Here is an 18,989-nt window from a genome sequence, read left to right on the forward strand (position 1 = left end):
TATTTGCAAGTCTAGTCAGTTCCCTCTCCTTTCAGACTCCCAATGAATATATTTCATATGCTAAAATATACCGCAAACAAACAAGACTGTAACATAAAGGACGCAGCTTTCCAAACCATCTGAGGAAACTGTTGGCAAATATTTGACATCTTTGTGGCTCAAACTGTGACAAATGCCAGGAATCTCTCTTGCAGACAGGAGCATATTTGTCAGTTTTTTTTCTGAAGAGACTGACTGGCGCAGTGGTCTATACACTTATTCTCAGAAGAATTCCCATAATTTTCCATACTTACAAAAAATATACAGTATTATTTGCTCACTTAAGAAGGCAAGGGTTAAAACTTTTAATACTAACATTCAAACGCTCACAGCTTGTAGTGGTTGGCTACTACAGGACAACAGGGGAATTCTTTCTGTTCTCAGCTAACAGCAGCACCATGGTTTTATATAATACGAGATTGGGGCGAGAGGGAGGGAAGGAAAATGCTCTTTTTCTTCATGCTGTGAGCATTTCCTTTCACAATGAAACATCTCAATGAGAGAAGGGCAATTTGCTGACTTCACTATTAACGACCACATACTTCAAAAAGTATTATCTCTGAGGCTATGGAGAAGAGAAAAAAATGCTGCAAAGTCAAGAGAAGAGGCTTTGTGCATCTCCTTTTCTTTGATAGCATTTTTCGTCATCAGCCTGCATGATGCAACTGCTGACTGGGGCTCATCAAATGGAGGGAGTGCTTATTTATACTGTTTCTTGCTCCGCACTATGAAGCTAGCACACTGGAGCCAGGTGGTACAAAAGAACTGGAGAAAGTCGAGAAAGACTGCGGAGGTACAAGGCCAGAGCATGTACATTACCGCTGCCTAGAACACCCCTCAGGAACTTGTCACTTCTAGGGGATTAAGCCCTGCCCATTTTTATTTTTATTTATATTTTAAAGGAGCAGGGCTAAACCTCACTGCTCTTTCCAGAAAAGTAAGCCAATGAAAACAACTTCCTGTTTTGCAAGCAGAAAGTGTAGTCAGGCAAAGAAATAAAGCCATTTCAACAGTTTAAAAAACTACAGCTGTTTTGCGCCCTCTTTTCAGAGGCAAGTTACACAAACATTTTTGTGTGTGTACTGATAGATGCATGAAGTTCTGTCCACTAATGCTGCAACACATGTGTTTACAGTAGGCAGAAAACACATGGGACATACATGCAATGTGATTTCAACCTCAGAAATCAAGCCTAACTAGTTTAATCTGAGGGATTAATTGCTGCCTCTACTTTTGTTAGAGGTATGGACTACCCCTAATGTGACTAACTACATTTTCACGTTTTGTAAACTATTAAAGAAAGGAATATTATTAAGATACTCAAGAGCTTTGTTAATTTTAAGAGAAGGCACAGACTCTTAACTGTAAAGTCTGTAAAAACTGTTCTGATTTCCAGTAACGTTCATACAAGTCAGACTGAATGATCTTGCACAATCATTCTGCATGAAAGCAGCTGGAGAGCACTCTTACTTGGCCAGAGAACAGGAGCGCAAGCAGAAGCAGTTGAACTGTCCTTGTTCTGCTTTATGGTAACTGGTAAGGCTAATTCTACTAAATCGTCTTCAGTCCTCAGCTGAAGCCATCAACGCAGCAGACTGACAGGATCGCCAGTATGCAAAGGCAATTCTTGTAGATGTGGTAAGCAATGGGTGGAACGTAGCACTTTATACAAAATCCAGAGGACGACTGGGGACAGTTCCTGTCCACACGTACTCACTACTGCAGGTAAGCAATAAACCTCAGTTCAAACTTACATCTGATTATGAACAGTGCATGATCATTGCCTGGAGTGTACACTCATGCTAAGGTGTGAAGAGCAGACCCTGGGGAGAGGCAAAGATGACGAAGCCATGTCACTTGTGAGTTGAGTCAGACTGGAGTTAATGGTCCAGAGTTGAAGGGCTAACACATTCCCTCACTATGCTACCGTCAATCTTTTATTTTGTCTTCAAATAACTTACCACATAAAGCAGTGACAGAAAAGGGTTAAGGCATTAAAAAAATTAAAAATCAAAATGATTTATATGTGAAACACTTCTGAACATGCCCTCTAAGTACAGTAGATTTTCCCCTTGGAACCACACCCTGTAAGTGCTGTATTTTGAGAGCTGAACAATTAACATAAGGCATATGAGTCAGTCTTTGAAAGACTCTGTGGGAACCAGAGAGCCTTTTGCTATTAGCAGTGATGTAAACTCCCTAAGGCTGGAATAAGTCCACAATAGAAAGCAAAGAGAGTCATAAATAACAACAATGGGCACTCCATATACTACTAAGACACTCAACCATTATTGGTGATACTTCCTTTATTTTCTTTATTAGACTTAATAATTTTAGTTAATTAAAAAAAATAAAAAAACACTGTCTGTTTTGGGAATACTATTTATTTCCTATGGGAACTTCAGGACTTGTTAAAGAAAAAAAAAAAGCTAATCTGCTCTCATCCTGTCTAGTAATCCCAAATTCCTTTTAGGCAGTGAAATAATTAAAGAAAAATATTCCAGGCATAAAAAGGAGGACAGCAGAAGCAGACATCATATAAACAATGACACCATGACAGAGAAAAACGTCAAAGCACCGCCAGACTTGTGACTTGACTCTGAAACTGCTGCAGGGAGTGGGATTGCTGCTAACAAATTAAAACCACATTTCTTGGCAAATTGTTAAAGACAGACATATTTACATTTGTATAGAGACTGGGTGGGCATGAAAGATTAAAATGCTTCTTTAGCCCTTGAACTGCCAAGTTCTATTAGAAATATGTGCTCTTAAAATCCTAGGGTAAGCTCACCCCTTTTTGTCACTAAAACTCAGCAAAGGAGGGCCTGCAGAAATTAAGCTTACAAAGACTTACTACCCTACCTGCTCATAATATTGGCCTCTCCAAACCTGATTTTAAGAACCTTAGTACTTATCCAAAGAAATGTCTGGGAAAAACACTCTATTAAGACCTACAGAGAAACATGACTGTTAGGCACACAATATACTTGCTCTAAGGCTTATCAAATTGAAAATTCAGTCTTTTATATCTTAATCAACTTACTATCTCACTCAAAATGAAAAAGAAGCCCTCAGAAATGTAAAAGTGGTGACTGTCATCTGCAGCTCTCTCCAGGACAGCTGAGTTCAGCCATACAGCATTAAATACCTGTAAAAGAACTACTCATGGATGTGCACTTGTGAAGAATCCTTACAACTCATTATCCTGAAGAAGAGTGAAAGGTTTGGCCTTTTCAGCCTGACAGTAATATTCATACAAATATTGATTTTTTTTTTTTTTCTTTTTTTTCTTTCCGTCTAGGGTTTGGGATGCTGGGCTGAAAGAAAAATTTCCAAAGTGAACAATGCTGCCCCCCTTCCTGCCTCTCGTTTTGTTTCATACTTTCTAGTTGTCTCTTAGTATGCTCAGATAACAGTTGCACATGCTTATGCACCAATAAAGTAACACTAAGGGATAATTAAATTTTGTGTCTGGTTAACAAAACCCCCCCCACCACACACAATAAAAAAACCACACATTGTTTCTGAATTGCATTTATCAATGTGGCTCAACTTGCTCATCAAAAAATACTTAATAGAAAACATCAATGGGTCCAATAAATCAAATTTAGTATCAGAGCGCCATACGGGAGGGGACTCTGAATATAATAATGTAGACAAAGCAATGAAATAAAGTATTATCCCAGGCATACACAAATGAATAAAATTAAAATTAGTAAAAGGAATCAGACAGAAATCAGACAGAAACAGTTATTTAGGGGAGCTTTATGTGAGCGTGCAATTGCATGATTTCTCTTAATGTCACTCTAAGCATTATCATGAGCTCAACCATCTAAGATAACCTTTAGGTCTCAAAACTGTTCTAGTAGATGACTGGCAGATCAGAGAGGTCATACACGACTCTTTCCAATCTGATAAACAGAAAAGGGCTCCTAAAGCAAGTGACAAGGCTTGTCAGTGAAGGATGAATCGGATACTATCATCTAACTGACAGAAAATCAACAGAGACAGGACTTTGGGTCTAGTCTTCTGCCCTCTCCCATCCCACATGAAGGAAAAGCTTCCCACAATTTCACAATGCAAATTTTTCAGTGTTTCCAATGTAGTGATGTATCTGTCCTAGCAATTCTACTTAGGAACTCCCACCACATCATAAAACATTCATAGAAGTTGTCCAAGTACAGAAATGGATATTATTCTCAAACTGAAATACAGTTCCTTGATTGGACTTGCAGACTATTGCTCTACATTTTAAAATGGACTGTCCTGCTCTATATGTCAGTAAGTTCCAGTAAAAAACATTAAGGATCATTCTATGTTAGACATGGGAGTACTGAATTTTAATTTGAAACAGGTATTTTTAAGGAATGCTGATGGTTTTGAAAAATACATTCTTTTCAAGATTGAAATCGGAAAAACAACCAGAGAAAACTCCATCTCTCCGGTGAGAAGCAGAACTGTATAACCTACCTGTGTCCTAGCACAGAAAGCAAAATCTAACTTATGGATCAGTACAGTCTTCATTAGCTACTACCAAAATTCATTTTGATTTGACACCATGGATCTTAACTATTAAGATTTTTCTTGTCAAGACTCTCTATGGTCTGTACTATTTAGGCCAAAAGTTGGCCCAATCTGTTACAAGCCCCTGTCACACACATTCCACTTTCTCAAAATGCAAGGTGTGAACCCAGGTTTCTCACTCGATAACGTAAGTCCTGGCAACTCCAAAGGTCCCCAAAGCATCATCAGATTAGCTTAAAGCAAATGACTTCTATGGGGAAAATGCCTTCTTGCTTTTGAAGTCTTTTGTTTGGATTTTAATCATATTTTACAAATAGCAGGAATCTCAGACTATTCTGAACATAGGAAATTCAGAGTTCTCTAGATTTGCATTTGAACACTTGCTAGATAATAGAAAATAGAAAAATTCCTAATAAGCTGCAAATGGCATAAAACAAATAAAATGGGATACTTCATAAAAAAACTAAAGTTGCAGGGGGGCCTTTTTAAAAATTGACACACATTTGTAACACAGATTGCGAGAATGTAGATAACACTTTCTAAAGCCACAGAAGGTGCTCCTGAAAAAAACAATTTATTTACCTACTGAGAAGCACATGATACATGCTGTGTATTTGCTCGAAGGCAAAAAGAGTTAAAATTAATGTTAAGTAATTGAGCTATTAATCATTCTGATTTCTTATACTGATGCTACAAGACTCAGATTCTATCTTCAGAGAAAGTGTCCACTGATAAGAAATGGACAAAAAGACAATAGCTTTTCAATGAAAATAACTTCTCTCAATGACACTGAAGAAAAATGTAAAGCATATTAATGCTGAATTTTTATTTTTTTAAAAAAACCCAATGTCTTAAAAGCATGCATCTTTAGCTAGCCTTTCCCATCAATTTTAAGGTTCCTGCCTCCAGTAGTTATGAAAGAGGACATGCATGCAAGATACACATTTTATACTTAAGACTTTTTTATAAAATAAGAAGATAGCAATTTTATGTGGAGCTCAACCCCTTTCCCCAACTTAAAACCATGAGGGAAGGAATCTACTACTCAATTGTCACATGAATATCTGAAAAAGCAAGGCACTCCTGTAATCCTGTACTACAGCTTTTAACAGTCTGACAGAATCCTCTATCTGCCTATCAAACCTAAATGGATATCAGAGTTAACCAGTACAGATGTCTAAACAGCTATCAGTAATACTGAAGTAAGCTTTGTATTTATCTTTCCAGATATAGCATGGGTTATGTGACATAACAGAACACTACTTATAGTACATGATGTATACAACAATATGATTCATATACTTAAAACTTCAATTCTTACAGAAAAAAAATCTGGAAAAGAATACATCAATTTTAAAAAACAACTGTTCTCTTTATACAATTACAATAGTGTTTAACAACTGTAGGAGATCTTGGAAAGAACACTAATACTCTTGATCTGCTGGTTATACAGAAGCAAAATATGTAAAACAGGCAGAACTGCACTGCCCAGGAGATAATTGCTGTTCAACAATTTAGTCAATGTTTTAGCTTGGTTTCCAAAACAAACACCACCACCCCCAAAGCCCCCAAGATTTCTGAGCTCACACTGGGGATCTGTCCCTCCAAATAATTTCAAATGATTACAAATTGTTCAAAAATCCTTCCATGAACTTTACCATCATATATTTCAGCTTACTGTTCAGTCAAGTTATGAAATTCCTATTAGTCGTAACAGATTCCTGCTGAAGGCTAAGGAAAGGATTGCTCTTTAAAACAATTTAAAAAAATAAATCCATCAAATATTCTTTGCCCAACAGGAATACAGAGACTTATTATCAAAACCTGAAGTAATTTAAACCTTTTCAATTTCTAGAGCCATTAAAATCTCACAGATACACAGCAGCTAAATAAAACCTTTAGCTCACTGTAGCTTTAAACATTATCACTGCCAGTCTTCCACCCTGCACCTTTGCTGGAGGTGCCCATCCTCTCAAAGTCTGCGGAGAGGAAAGAACATCATCCAGTGCAAAGTCCAAAATCTTAGCTCAAATCTGCATTAACCACCAGCATAAGCTGTGACAGCAAGAGAGTGAGAGCGGAGAGGAAAATGAGGGAGGTGAAAGGATGATGACAGATTATAATATCTTAAATAACCACAAGGCTTTGACAAATGAGATCTTGTGAATGCTGCTAAGTAGTTACATTTAAATCAACGGGAGCACTCATATAAGAAGCAACTACCAAAATCAGTAAAAGATTACTCAATTTGTCCCTAGTTTTTGAAGATTGCTTCACATGGAAATCATTTTATGTGCTTAATCATTTATACTGCAGTAACAGGACCTTTTGTATTTCTGCTATCCTTCATCTGGATTTTGTGGAATGAGAGGTACATAATCTTTTATTGAAGATGTATTAAACTTACTGGCTTTAAGACAATTTAAGTAATCCTTTTTATTTCATTCCATATATATTCTAATATTCTGTCTGCTTTTCAGATAAATAATGCTACAGAACAAAGATTTTCACATCAGTTCCTTGTAGCAATATCTTGGCCTTTTTCCAGAGATTGTACAGTTAATTCACTCACCAGTATGCATGAACACTGTAATTGCTCTTTTCAGTAAAAATACTGTCCATTTATCAACAGATGATTTTCATTTACAGTCCTAATGCCCCCCTCTACCCAGCTCTGCGAGGTTTCTCTGAAATTCTCCACAGCCTTTTCCAGTCTTAGCTAATTGAAATAATTGTGTCACATTTCATTTCATCATTTGTCCACTTCTCTGGATCATTAATATAACAAACAGCAGACAGCTATTAGACTTTTGCCATGCAGAAAATAAATCAGTCAGTTTGTAAGCTATAAGAAGAAAGTAAGACAAGTTCAGACAAATCTCATTGAGGCAATTCACATTACTGCTCTCAGGTATCCTCCCTCCCCTTTTGCAGGAGGTTCCTACCCCCACTGCAGAGTTGGCAGAAGGGAGCACACACACACCCACCCCAGCTGCTCCCACCAGCAATTCAATGCACCAGCTTAAAAACCAGGGAAGTTTGGTTTGCATGAACTCACAAGACTGTGATATGCAGCAAGATGAGATGCAGGCACACAGCCCTTTTGGCAAACTCTGCTATAGGAGTGGTAATCTCCAAGGAGAAGAGCCAGACAGCTGGGACAAAAGGGAATATTGTAAAACTGCTGTAGCTTTCTTCTTTATGACCAAGTCAAAGACATTAGTATCATTACTTTGTGATGTAGTTTCTCAGAGAGAGCAGTCTTATGATTCAAGCTAACTTAAAGCTATCCTAACACTGAAAGGGAAAACTCACCCTTACCCAACACACGGTCCTGCCAAGTCTCGTATCAACACTAGCGTTTATGCAGCCATGCAGTAAGTCTGACTGAAGTGATCCAGCTGAAAGCTAACCATGCAAACAACAAAAAACCCTCAAAACCAAAAAAGCCCCTTGCTCTCAGAGGGATCAATGAATTAACCCAGCTCCCCAAACATGCCAGTACTGACAGACACCAAGGACAAAAATGCATGGCTAAGAGAAGGGAAAAGAGGGCAGGAGGGACTGCATGTTTCAGTATCATCAGTCTTGCATCAGCTTGAGCAGAATACAAAGGATGAGCAGAAAAGAAGTGATAGAAGCTTGAAATGTCAGAAGTGAAACTCACCAAGGAGAAAAGCAATTCTTTACCTGTTCCACTATGTGGTATTTGGATAGGGTTCATTAGTCTGAAGTTTCCGCCTCTACCTTTTTGAAAAAAGTAGTGAACCCTGTTCATACAGGGTTAGTAGTTACCAAACTACAGCTTAATATTGTTTTCCTCTAGCTATGTTTCCTATAATGACTGAAAAAAATTAAGGATATTATCTGAAAACACATGAAAACTAGATTTTATTATATTTAAAAAAGGATAATGAAATAAAAAAAACCATTAACAAGTATTACAAAAAATGTAACATTAATGTGTGTTTTGGATGTTACTTCCAAACCAGGGTAACTCAGATGCTACCTAAAGGGATGGCCCTGCTCTCTTCATCCAAATCCTAGATGCGTGCTCCTGCAACATTTTTTGTGTCACAATTGGCAACTGTGCGGGTACAGGATGAGTTAGTTCAGTGAACTGACATGACAGCAAGCTAATCCTCCAATAAAAAACAGAGAAACTTCACAAATAAATCATTTTCTGCTGGATCAAGTCAATGAACTAATTCATTCTCAACTGAAGAATCACTTGCTCCATTGTAACCAGAAAGGAAAGGAATATGTAGCTGGAACTAGAGGGGGATGTGGACTGACCTTTTCAGTAGTAGCCCACCATTACAGCAGTTTAACTCTGATTTTTTTTTTTCATATATATATATATACACACACACACAGAGTGCCATGCCAAGATTAGCACTTACACAGTGTGAATTGTGCAATTGTATTTCACAGCATTTCCTTCTTCCCCTACCCAATCTGATATCACTTAATAAAATACTCTTTAAAGTATCTAAGGTAACTAAATTCCACATAGTCTTCTACTGATCTTTACAAATTGCTGCTTTCTGAAAACAGTTTTCATTCTACTTTCCAATAGACACACTATTCCAGCAGCATATACTCTAATGCTAAGTCTCCTGTTAATTACAGCAAAGTGTACATGTTTTCATGAAAGAACCAGAAGCCTCTTCCCAGCATGATCAAAATCCAAGCAAATCATGTCATTTATGCTCTTATGAGTTTTAAGAAAGAGAATTCTCTAATGTACCTGAAGTTTGTTACAATGACACAACTTATAAAGTCAGACATGTATGAAGAAGATGAAATAGTCTGCTTTTTAATGTCTCTGTTGGGGATTTAAAAAGTTTGCTTTTATTTCTCTGTTGGGGATTTTAAAAATCACTGGGCATATCTTTAACACTTTTCTTCTCCTTGTGTACCTATGCAGGGTTTTTTGTTTGGTTGGCTTTCTTAAGAGTAATATTCTCTTTGGGAAAGAATCTTTATTTTTGTATAATATTCTCTGTAACTTAAGAAGGCTCGGTGGAAACCCTGAGATCTTTTTAATCAAGACAGGATCTCCTACTCCCCACTTTCTTTTCTAATTTCACATGAATGGTAATTTCAACTTTCCACTTTAATATCATCATTAGCTTAACCTCCTTCATGCTTTCCCTACAACTGCTTCCTCTCATAGATTCTAGTATAAAGCCAATGTGGTTATCAATGAATACTCCATTGTTAGCACATTTTCAAATGCTCACAAGCCTCCAGTAAGCTTTCCACCCATTTCCATTTCCACTTTTTCTTCAGATAACCCATTTCCAACTTTCCATTTTAGCTCTCTACATAATAATCATCAAGAAAATGTCGTCATTGACAAAGATGACTAATCTCTCCAGAGCTCTTATATATTTCCCTGGGTTTCCTCTTTTGCCATGTTCCCAAAACTGTCGTCTTTTCAAGATAAAACTATTCAAGATTACAAATGTAGTTTGACAAAACAGGAAACAATGGTTTTATGTTTAAACTTAGCATTAACCAGCCAGGCTATTCTTCCATCTTTTCCTTGAGACTTCCAATTTGCTTATGTATTTTCAATAACTTGCTGTATTGTTTCTTTAATAGAGATTTCCCTTCTTCCATAATTATTATTACTGCCTGCAGCCTGATCTTTAGATATGACCACAGAAACACCTCTTCTAAACAGATTCTAGAAAATACAAGATTACATATCAGTAGGTTTTCTTCTATTTTATTTCAGCTCTACTCCTTAGAAGTGCTCTCAAATCTTCTATTAGTTTATGCTTAAAGCTAATTTGACAGAGACTGCCTAATCCACCTTTTCCTTGGTCTTACAAGATGCATCACAGAAGGCTTGAAATTGCTTCTCTCAGCAATTGATGCTAAGGTTTGTACTCGTGAATATCTCAAAAGCAATCTAATTATGATCTTTCCTAAGATGTAGGACAGAAGAATTTCATTTCGGATCTGGCTACATCCCTTGAAACTCTTCGTTTAAGCACAGTCTATTTCAGAGATACAGACACTAGCCTAAAAGGCAGTGAAAAAGCAAAGAATAAAGTCCTGAAGGTAGGTGAAAAGAGAGAGAGTTGCAGTGAGTAAAAGAGATGTGTATCAGGCTGACATAAACCTGGTTCCAAGTAATGGGAAAGCAGGGCATTCAGCCTGACTTGTCTTGACAGAACTCAGGAATGAAAGCTTGACCCAAACCATAAACCAGCATAAAAGCAGTTTAAAAAAAAAAAAGATTGTTAAGTCTTGACTAAGTTAATCGCAGTGACATTCAGCAACACTGAAAAGTGACAAAGTCTCCATTAACATATAGTCAACTCCTTTTATAAAACACAGATAGGCCCTCAAAACCAATGGCATGAGCTGATTAAACGTTTAGAAGAACTTGCATGCAACATTATGAAATTATTCAAACCCAAACAACATACAGAGGAAAACAAAACATATGCCTCCTTTTTAGCCCATGACAGAATACACTGGAGTATATCAACGGAAAGGTCTTCTGGGTGGTCTTCTGTAGCCTAGTTTAGAGTTCAAGCATACTCGCTGCTAAATTGCATAGAGAAAAGTACACACACAAAGTGCAGATCCTTAGCCTTTACTTACGGAGTGCCAAAAACTTGAAATTACCTCTCAGTGGCAATCAAACACTCCCCCAGTTTGGCAAAGTATCGGAGTATATAAATTCAGTACTAATGTGCTGTAGAAACTCTTGATCAACAGTCTGGACTGGACCCTTTAAGTTAGAGTGGTAAGAATTAAAAAGATACTCCAAAACACTTGCTTAGGGTCTGTTCACATCTTGTTAGTTTTTCAAATCAGGGAAGATGGCTTAGGGATAACTTTATCTTACTCTCTCCTACCAACAAACTACACTGACTGTTCCAGCCAGTTCTATGCACAAGTATTGCATCTGTAAGTAAAGCAAACTCCCAAGACTTTATTATTGATTAGGTTATGATCCCACTAAGAGATTTTTTTTTTTAAACAACAAGGAGTTTCCATAGATCAAGATCAAATTTTGAAACAGTCGAGCTAAAGTGCATAACATTATATTTTTCATTTGCCTTCTCCTTACTAGACAGAATCATGTGAAAGAACTAAAGAAAATTCTCATCTTTTATTTTATGGAAAGATTAAAAATACCAAATGGGGGAACTGGATATCTTATAAGAGATACTTAAGCAAGAAAAAAAAGAAAATATCATTATTTCTCAGTCAAAATGCAGAGATAGGATTTTCTACCTAAAGCATCTAAGTAGTTTTCAAGACAATACCAAGAAAGTAATAATTTTCAAAATATCAAAGTACTTCTAAAGCAGTTAGATTTTTTTCTGAGAGAGAGAAAAACATTTGCTTGATCCTTTGACATTTAAGGATACTCACAAACCTAGGAATCAAGATAATAAAATCTGCATTTAGTATAATAAATAAAAACACCCTGCTTGATATTAAAGAAATACTAAGTTGAATGAGTAGAAGAAAACTTTTTTTTTCAAGGGTCAAATATGCTTTAATACATCAAGATAAACTACTAAAATATACATAGACCTCAGTGTGTAATTCTGACTCTTACTGTGAGCACAGAAGACACTGCCTGCCATATAACAGGCCACCTGGGTCAATGTGAGCACCCCTGAGACAATCAGCAGTTAACTGCAGCATAAAATTCATAAGCCTTTGACCCTGATAAAGCCTTCAGGATGGAATATTTAAGTAGAATTGTTTATGGTATTTAACTACACACCAGCGCCTTTTTCTCCATAAATGTTTAGGCATTTTTTTTTCCCAGCAGGGCTAGCACTGATCCATTTGAGTTGTTTTGCAGAACAAGTGCGAAGAAAACATACAAAAAACTCATGGACATTAAAAACTGCCCCATTATAATTCTGGAAAGTAAAATGTTACAAGGACAAAATATACAGGAAAAAAAGATCCTTAAATCAAGGTGCTAAAATCATACCTAGCTTTCTAAACACATGGTGTTTTTCTCTGAGCCTTATGTGGCTCAGAAAATGCTGAGCTTCCAAAAATGCCCATTTTAGTCTGCTTCAGACTCCTTCAGGATGTCCTTTTGAATACTTTGACCCAACTGCTAATGTGACTTTCTGGTTCCAAGATGACAGTCACATATATGTGAATAACTACATCTATACATAAACATTCATCTTACCACTATAAAATAAACCAGAAAAATTTATAGAACAGTTTTGTACATACCAATACATCATTTTCACATGTCCAAGCACTTGGATTAGATTCAAGTTTACTGACACAAACTATAAATCTGTCTGGAAACACACGGAGCTCTATAAAAAAATAATTTAACAGAAGATTACAAAAATTATAACCATATTCAAAACCAGACATAATGACAACATATATACATGCTATTTTAGTAAACAAAATATTTTTTTTTTTAAATTGCACACTAACTCACTTCATGCGCTCCACTAGTTTCTTACCTACTGTCTTACCATCCCTCCTTTTGTTTTGATTTTTTAAACCATTCAAAAAATCACTAAGAGTAAGCCTAGTTCCCAAGAGATAGTCATGGCTGCAAATTAGTCCACCTACACCCCTGGAAAAATATACCAGACAGAACCAACAGACAAACCACTTAATGATGATTTCTTTTGTGCTATTCTGGTGATGAGTCTTTTCATCACAAAAGCTGTAAATTATGTTTGAAATACAGCACAACATATTCAATCAGTACTTGGCATAAAAATGCAGCATAAGGCTGCTTCAAACTGAGTACAGTGATTTTTGAAGTCATTAAACAAATTGGTTAACTGCTACTGAATTACATATTTTAGTCAAGATCACATGGTTTGCTGTGAACACAACAAAGTTTCTATTTACAAATGATTAAAAATTGAAGGGTTCTCAGATTAGAATAGACCAGACAAAGCTTTATTCAGTACCTAGCAATGCTATGAAAAGAGCATAGCTGGATATTTTGTTATTTTACATATCAGATTATTTCCAGATTTCTCTCTTCATATTTTCAGCTCAGATTTTTTTGTTCTTGGTTTTTGATTTGGTTTGGTTTTATAAAAAGAGAGTTACTAAATTTTAAAGTTTGTTATACTTCAAAAACAAGCCGTAACACCCTGTTCTCTGGGACAAGAAAGAGACAAGGCATGCAGAAAAAACACAAGGTTGACCTCATAGATTTTTTTGGTACAATATCTCCTCACAACGAACTGAGTATAGGCATGATGTGCGCATGTGACGCTCAGGTCATCCATATGGCTGACTGCCTCTCTACAAGGTACTGCTTCTTCACCAACAGCATTATCTCCATTAGTATCTGACAAATCCCTCTGAGTGAGTACCAGCAGTGACTTTTCTAGAGTCATTACAGTGAAAGATGGTGATGTTGAAACAGATTACCTTGCATTTGCCATTGGTAGAAAAAGCATACACAGAGACCTCAGATGCATCTGTATTGGTGCAATAGCTTGTTAAGCGACTATAAGTTGATAATGAATATAAGCCTTTCATAATCCTTTCAGAAATGATCACTTTGTTAGCAAAACTGTCTCCAAGGAAGTATTCATGCTGTGCCTTATGTCCAGACTATCCTTTCTCTGCTTGTATCCTCAAGACCTGAAAAGCCACCCGCAAAGGTCTAGTACAGTGGCTTTCAAACTGCAAGCAGTCTACGGACATCTTCCAAATGGGCTACAAAAGAAAAGTTGGACAACTTTGCAAGGACTGAATTTGTTATGTGGGGTTCCAATAATAACCCCTTAAGTAAGTTTACTTAGATATTGAGTGAGCATCACCGACTGAAGTATGCAAGATTCTTCTTCTATTAGGCTAAACGTCTGCTTTTTGTCTATGAAGTACTAGGTATATCTTACAGAAAGGAAATATTGCTGCCAATTTTTTATTTTTTTTTTTTTTTAGGATATGTGGTTATTTTGCTATTTATTGGGAGCAAAACCCAGCAAAATGAAGTTCCTTTCTTGTTAGGAACTTCATGTGAAAGCAAAGTTTTGACTGCAGCATCACAGCCTCTCTTTTTGGCAGTACTAGCAGGGCAAGTTACAGTTAGACATTTTTATTGTTGCATTTTATAACAATCTCACTTGCTGGCTAACAAAATGAAAGTATCTTTAGGTATTCATTGATGCTTAAGAAAAGTTCAAATTTAATACACAGAAACCAGTGTTGAGCAGACACTCTGCTATTCTATTCTAACTATTCTTCCAGGAGGCTGGGAGAACAAGTTTGATGAAATGTTTATAATCAAAACTGCAATCTTTTCAACCAATGGACTTAGAAAAAAACTAGTTAGCATTTGAAGAGAGATTTAAACATTTTTTAATATAATGAATTCCTATAAAAATAAGAAATTCTTTAAAAATATGCATTCAAGTATTCAGTATTTTTAAGCGCACCTAACTGATTTATTTTGCTTTTTTTGAATACAAAAAGGTCAACACAAAGGGCAGTGATCGTTATAGCTCCTTTTTATTGCTGTTGGCGGGACAGGATTGATATCACTTCCTTTCAGAGCATGCTGGCTTGAGAAAACATGAAAAAAAATCCGATCCAATGACATCACCTATGTAAAGGTTTTATAGAATTGAGGTGAATGAAAGCCTTTTCTTGCATACACTTGTACTGTACAGTTGATGTCACAAGACACTCGAGCAATAATGAAGTGATTCATACTGCAACCTCTGGTTGATTCACCCTGCAGAGACTCAGTAAAATGCTGAGTCTCATTATACTTACAGAATTTGGTGTGGCTTAGCTGATTACCCTGGGGCAAGGCATACACAAATTCAAAATTAAGTTTAAAAAAAATCCATCATATGTTAAGAAACACTTCTCTTTTTTTAGGAAACATCCTCTGGGAAAAAAAAAAAAAAAAAACAGAACCAAGCTCTGAAAGAAATTTTGATTAAGTAGACCAAAATCTGACAAAGTATTAGTTTATGTTCCCTTTTTTTCTCCCAGAAATGCAAAGTTCTAAGTAACGCTATAAGAAACTAATTTCTTACCACGATACTGTTTCCCTACAGCACAACGGAGATTAACCCATCTCTTCATAAAGTAGGCAATAATGTGAAAACTGTTGGCTGCAACATAAAACAAAGGGATAATAGTAAGTATAAGGGTATCTTGGGCATTCTAGTCTCAAAAGTGTTGCACATCTGTGAAGATAGGATTGAGAGAAAGCAGCAGCAGCAGCTCAAGAATACAAAAGAAAACGTAACTTTAAAGAAATATTTTTAAAAAGAAACTGCTCATACTGAGGTCTCAAGAAATCAGTATCTGAAACAGGGGAAAAATCTAAACAAATTACTAACCACCAAGTTCTGGTCTCCAAGCGCAGAAATAAATTTAAATCAGTTCATTGATCAGAGATGTCATCTGCTTAGTAGCCTAGTGTCATGGTCACTAGTCCAAAAGGCTAGAGTCCTGTTCACTACAGTGTTTTCATACATACTCTACAAGAACACTGCAGATGACCATTTACTTAACTGCCTTCTAGAGAAAGGTGACATACTCAAAGCTGATAGAAAAAATGCTGGCTATAAAACAAACAAACAAACAAACATTAAAGGTCTTAATTATCTACAATTCCACTGAACTAAGTGAGAAATGCATACATCTGAACTTCTCAGTATCTACAATTAGACAGAGCTAGCCTGGCTGACCCAGCAGATACCTGTAACGTACACAGAGGCTCTTCTGTTTCTGTTCCTGAGAATGACAGAAATCCTTGTGCACCAGGAGCGTAAGAAAAGGACAGAAAGGATTCTATTACAGCAAAGAGACTATTAGACTACGGCTAAGGAAATCAGCTTTTACTTTTGTTCTACTTAAATTCCCAAATGACCCTGAATAAATCGGTTAGGACTTGATTCATAAAGGTATTTAGCAACCTAACTCCCACTGAAATTGAAAGAAGTCAGCATCTGTGACATCTCCTCCATAGTCTCTCTGTACACCTCACTAAAATGAATGTGCAAAAGAGGGTTAGTTGTATTTCCCCTAACTCTGATGGGTTTTGCAAGAGATACAATTATTGTTGCTTCCAAGATAGTCATATACCCTAGGTGCAATTACCACAGAAAAGTTAGAAAATAAACTGCTACTGTTGTTCTTCTAATCTAGTCATTTAAAAAGAAGTAAGGAAAGCTTGTTTGTTCCAGTCTCAATCTCTACTGAGCAAGTGCCAAGGCATGCCTTATTTCTAAGTATAAGCCTCTAAATGCATGTCCTCTCCTGCACAGTCTACAGCTCTCCTACTTGTACAAGATCTCCTGGAGCTCACCATCAAGTGCTGTTCAGCATCACCTCTCATTAAGAACTATAGTTATCGATCACAATCAATCCCTTTGAAATTTATCAGCCATCTTTTTTCCTTCCCCTCAGGAAGATACCCAAAATTTGACTTCCCTTTAGAGATCAAGTCAAGATGTGACAAGTTGAACCATCCCTTAAAAATGATGAGCGCTAGAGAAAAATTTGGATGTAATCCACCAGCTTTATTAACTGTATATTTATGAGCACAATTAAAGAAAATTACTTTAGCTATTTCCAGTTTGGCATCCACAATTCTTTAACATTGTACTAGGGTTAGACAAATCAAAGAATCTGCCCTGTATATAAATAAGTTATTAGTATGATAATACCGTCTTCCGCTGTGACCTCCGTAACACTGGAAAAGTAACATTCCTAAAAGTACAACTTTGCAAACAAAACTGCAAACAGAGAGTAAATAATAAAAGAGTTTTTCCACCTCCATTTGTCTGGTATATTCCAAATGTATTTTTCTTGAGAAGAACTTAACATGAAAAAGTGTGAATTTTTTTGCTTTTCACAGGGAAGAGCACAATACTTCATTCCTGAAATTCTTTTATGAATCAGTGACATGTATATCTGTTTATTTTTCTTGCTATCCTGGTATTCTCCGAGAGGTTATGCGTTTAATCATATTTGACTGACTAATGGCCTGAACAAAGTTTAAAATTCCTCTTAAAGGCCCTTGATTCGGCTAGCTACTGTTCTCTGGAAGGGAACACCTACCTCAAGTCTAACAAAATAAATAATTACGTAAGAGATCAAGACACCTCTACACTATTTTTGCAGTGTCAGCTCAAGTCTGAAAGTCTTATAAAGCCTTCACAGGGAGTTGCACCTGAGCTAATGAGCTCAGCCCGAAGGGACTAGCACTAGACAATAATTTTAGTTTCCATGACTATTTACTACTTGACTTTGCTGAAAAAGTCTGAACAGATGATTTTCTGTTACTTACTGCTAACCATGAGAAAATTTTAAGATGCATTCAAGATACCTGTATTTCAAAAGTATCATGCAGCTATGCTCATCAAATATTTTGAAACTCTCTTGTATGTGACATCTGATCTAATCCATAGTCAGCTGGAGCATGCACAACTTCCCTAGTTTTGAAGTCGTCAGAGTTACTGCAGAACTATTAAAACTTTGATATCGTCTTTCTGCTTCCTTCAAGGGAAATATATTATCCAACCAACTATTCTGCTACATGTAATAAGAAACTAAAAAATAAGCCCCACAAGAAAACCTTCTTATTTGACAACCTCATGTAACTTGCAGCTTTTTAAACTTTCTACACAGTTACTCAGCATGAGTCTAAGTCTGTTCTCAATTCCAGACTTGTCCACCATCAATGCTGTTTATATACTAGCATATACTAATGTTGGCTTTGGGCAAGCTGTGGATTATGCTCTAGGGAAGATGGCCAGCATATACTCAGCAAGGACCAAAAGCTGCTGTTCATGGTATCTGGAAGGAGGGACCAACTGATACATACCAAATGATCCATTACTAACTCCTTTTAAGCACACCATAGAAGTTTTAACCTCAAGCTACATACAGTGTTCTGAGCCAGTAATGTAGAAAGAAAGTTCACAGATCTTAGGCTCAGACAACCCATTTGGCCCAATCTTCAGTCTCCTCTTCATCATGCAACACAGACAAAGCTCCACGTGTAGATTACCACCGCAGAAGGAGAAATAAACTTGTTGTTAGTGATTTGGAGTTTTGTTTTTCTTACTTCAAAACTGTCCACCTAAATCATCAGAACCAGGTTCCAAAAACAAACAAGAAAAAAAAAAAAAAACCAACACCAAAACAAAACAAGAAACCCCAACCCAACAAAATAAATAGACCCTGAAGCCCAAAATGTGACTGAATAAAAGTGGTTCTAGAAAAGCCACAGTTCAGTTTCAGCTGAAATACGCACCAGTGAGAGCTGCCTTTTAAGGGAATGGTAATTTGCCCTGCTTGTTATATTTCATAGTCCCACAACACCGGGAGGAAGTATCAGACACTGACTCTTTACTGTAAGACTATCCAGCAACACTTGTTTTCCAAAGGAGTCACAGCCAAGCTGACTT

The 18,989-nt window shown here is 36.6% G+C and overlaps 1 protein-coding gene across 14 annotated transcripts in view; it reads right to left on the reverse strand.

Moving 5' to 3' along the window:
* The window catches only part of LOC115344469 (SLX4 interacting protein), an 82,993-nt gene that overhangs the window by 5,459 nt on the left and 58,545 nt on the right, over window positions 1-18,989 (reverse strand). For 7 of the 14 annotated variants that reach the window (XM_030021814.2, XM_041125594.1, XM_041125595.1 and 4 more), the window contains 3 exons: window positions 16,285-16,326; window positions 15,603-15,680; window positions 12,802-12,890 (listed from right to left, as the gene is read on the reverse strand). In XM_030021814.2, coding sequence (XP_029877674.1) covers window positions 12,802-12,890; window positions 15,603-15,680; window positions 16,285-16,326 — 209 coding nt within the window. Of the gene's footprint in view, window positions 1-12,801; window positions 12,891-15,602; window positions 15,681-16,273; window positions 16,327-18,522; window positions 18,570-18,989 lie in introns of those variants that run through there. The other 7 variants (XM_041125603.1, XM_041125602.1, XM_041125601.1 and 4 more) reach the window with 5 other exon arrangements.

Source organism: Aquila chrysaetos, chromosome 8 (genome assembly GCF_900496995.4).
Source record: "Aquila chrysaetos chrysaetos chromosome 8, bAquChr1.4, whole genome shotgun sequence".
In the NCBI taxonomy this organism is placed as follows: Eukaryota; Metazoa; Chordata; class Aves; order Accipitriformes; family Accipitridae; genus Aquila; species Aquila chrysaetos.